Source organism: Poecilia reticulata, linkage group LG7 (genome assembly GCF_000633615.1).
Source record: "Poecilia reticulata strain Guanapo linkage group LG7, Guppy_female_1.0+MT, whole genome shotgun sequence".
In the NCBI taxonomy this organism is placed as follows: domain Eukaryota; kingdom Metazoa; phylum Chordata; class Actinopteri; order Cyprinodontiformes; family Poeciliidae; genus Poecilia; species Poecilia reticulata.
In genome coordinates, this window is record NC_024337.1 from 31,311,987 (window position 1) to 31,314,093 (window position 2,107).

Consider the following 2,107-nt stretch of genomic DNA (forward strand, 5'->3'; position numbering starts at 1 on the left):
CAGAAGCTTCAGACATATTTACCCTCTCTCCACCAGGAACGAGTCTCTCCACACCTTCGGCTTCCTGCTCACCTGGAACCTGCAGGGAAGAGAAGCAGCGTCACTTCCTGCTGCTCTCCGTCTGACATTTTACCTSTGAAACATTCACATCCAGCCTCAGCTCCTCCTTTCAGCTCGATCTCAATCAACAGATCCYYGTTTATGCATAATTGTGAATTTTCTGCTAACATGGTAAAAAAATCAACATTGGGTTTAAGCGATGCTGACTCCCACCTGCAGGTGGCAGTGTTTCTAACTTCTACCTGAAGTTTCAGTCTGATGTGGCGAGGAACAAAATTTTAACTATTTGTGTAACAAAAGTCCAGTTTCTCTGCTTGTTATTTTAATCTTTTTTTCTTTTATATAAAGATTTAGGATGAGGTTTAATTTTAATAAGAAAAAAAATCACTAAATTTCTTACAAATATTYCTAAATCAGCTCAGCAAAACTCACAAATGACAAAAAAACGACAAGCGTTCAGCTGCAGTTGCTTCTCCAACTCACCTGGAAACACGACAACCGATCAGGTAATCAATGCATCTGATCAGATGTGATGATGAGAGTCTGGGTTTATTTAAATTTCAACCTGCAGTATTTATACTTGTGACCCCATGTTGAGTTTATCACTCTGGATAACAGTTCAGATTTGCTGAAATGGGGTTCTGTGGAGTTGTAATGACAGTAAATATGCTACAGGCCAATATTAAAGCATTGATCGTTATTCAATATGATCAGTGATCAATATTAAAGCATTGATCATTTACAGRCTGTTGATCCGTTATTGAACCATGTGAGTTAGCGTCAGTATCGGTCCGATAAGTCAAACCGGGCCGACCTTAACAACCAGTGTTTGTTTCCATCATGTCACCTGTTGGCAGGTTTGTCCGTGTCCAGCAGGGACAGGATGGACTTCCCGTCCATGTCCGGCGGCGTGTCCAGGCCTGCGATGTCCAGGATGGTGGGAGCCAGGTCGATGTTCAGGACCATGTGGGGGTTTCTGAAACACACACAGTGTGAACGTCTCCGCCTCTCCCAAGGAGGTTAGCATGTTTTCCTCACAGACATTAGCCTCAGAGCTGTTAGCTTCAGAGCTGTTAGCCTATGAGCTGTTAGCTTCAGAGCTGTTAGCCAATGAGTTGTTAGCCTATGAGCTGTTAGCGTCAGAGCTGTTAGCCTCAGAGCTGTTAGCCTATGAGCNAGTGTGTGTGTGTGAGTGAGTGTGTGTGTGTCTGTGTGAATGTGTGTGTGGTGTGTGTGTGTGTGAATGTGTGTGTGTGTGTGAATGTGTGTGTGTGTGTGAGTGTGTGTGTGAATGTGTGTGTGTGTGTGAATGTGTGTGTGAATGTGTGTGTGTGTGTGAATGTGTGTGTGAATGTGTGTGTGTGTCTGTGTAAGTGTGTGTGTGTGTGTATGTGTGTGTGTGTGTGAATGTGTGTGTTTCTCCTCCAGAACATTAATAGTGTTGTTCCATTGAACAGCCGTCTGATTGGCCTACATGTGTTGTGACGCGTTGGCGAAGGCGTCGCTGTACTGCGGCGCCGAGTCTTCGGGTCCGTGCGGCGCGGCGTGGCTCAGAACCATCAGGACCGGCCGGTGCGGGTAGATCCGCTTCGAGGAGCGGAAGTACTGGATGGACTCGGCCGTGATCAGGTCGGTCAGGTAGTCCTGCAGACACACAGGGACAAACAGGTCGGAACCGGCTGGCCCACATCTGGTTCTGTTGGACCAAAGGCGGTTCTGTTGGACTCATCCAGACCCTAGGCTCATAGAACCGCAGCATTTGGACTGAGCGTAAATCCCACACAGCTGGTTTCCCTCGGTGGCATCAGAGTAAAGKGGATCCTCAGAACCGGACCTCAGTGCTGGAACCCAGCCGGGTCTACTGGACCAGGGATCCATCACAAGCTGATTCCCTGATGGTCCGATAGACCCGGTTCTGTTGGAACCAGAACTTCAGCAGGATTTCTGTTCAATCTGGACCTAAAAAGTCTAACATGGATACAGCAGGAGGAGCATCTGAACTCCTGCTGCTCCTCCACCTCCTCTTCCTTTTCCACCTCCTCCTCCT

The 2,107-nt window shown here is 47.4% G+C and overlaps 1 protein-coding gene across 1 annotated transcript in view; it reads right to left on the minus strand.

Annotated features, from left to right (window-relative positions):
- The window catches only part of LOC103468102 (extracellular sulfatase Sulf-2-like), a 55,389-nt gene that overhangs the window by 11,586 nt on the left and 41,696 nt on the right, over positions 1-2,107 (minus strand). Inside the window, exons 6-8 of the mRNA XM_017305663.1 lie at positions 1,535-1,704; positions 908-1,036; positions 23-79 (exon numbers count right to left, since the gene is read on the minus strand). Of these exons, the coding sequence (XP_017161152.1) occupies positions 23-79; positions 908-1,036; positions 1,535-1,704 (356 nt within the window). The remainder of the gene's footprint in view (positions 1-22; positions 80-907; positions 1,037-1,534; positions 1,705-2,107) is intronic.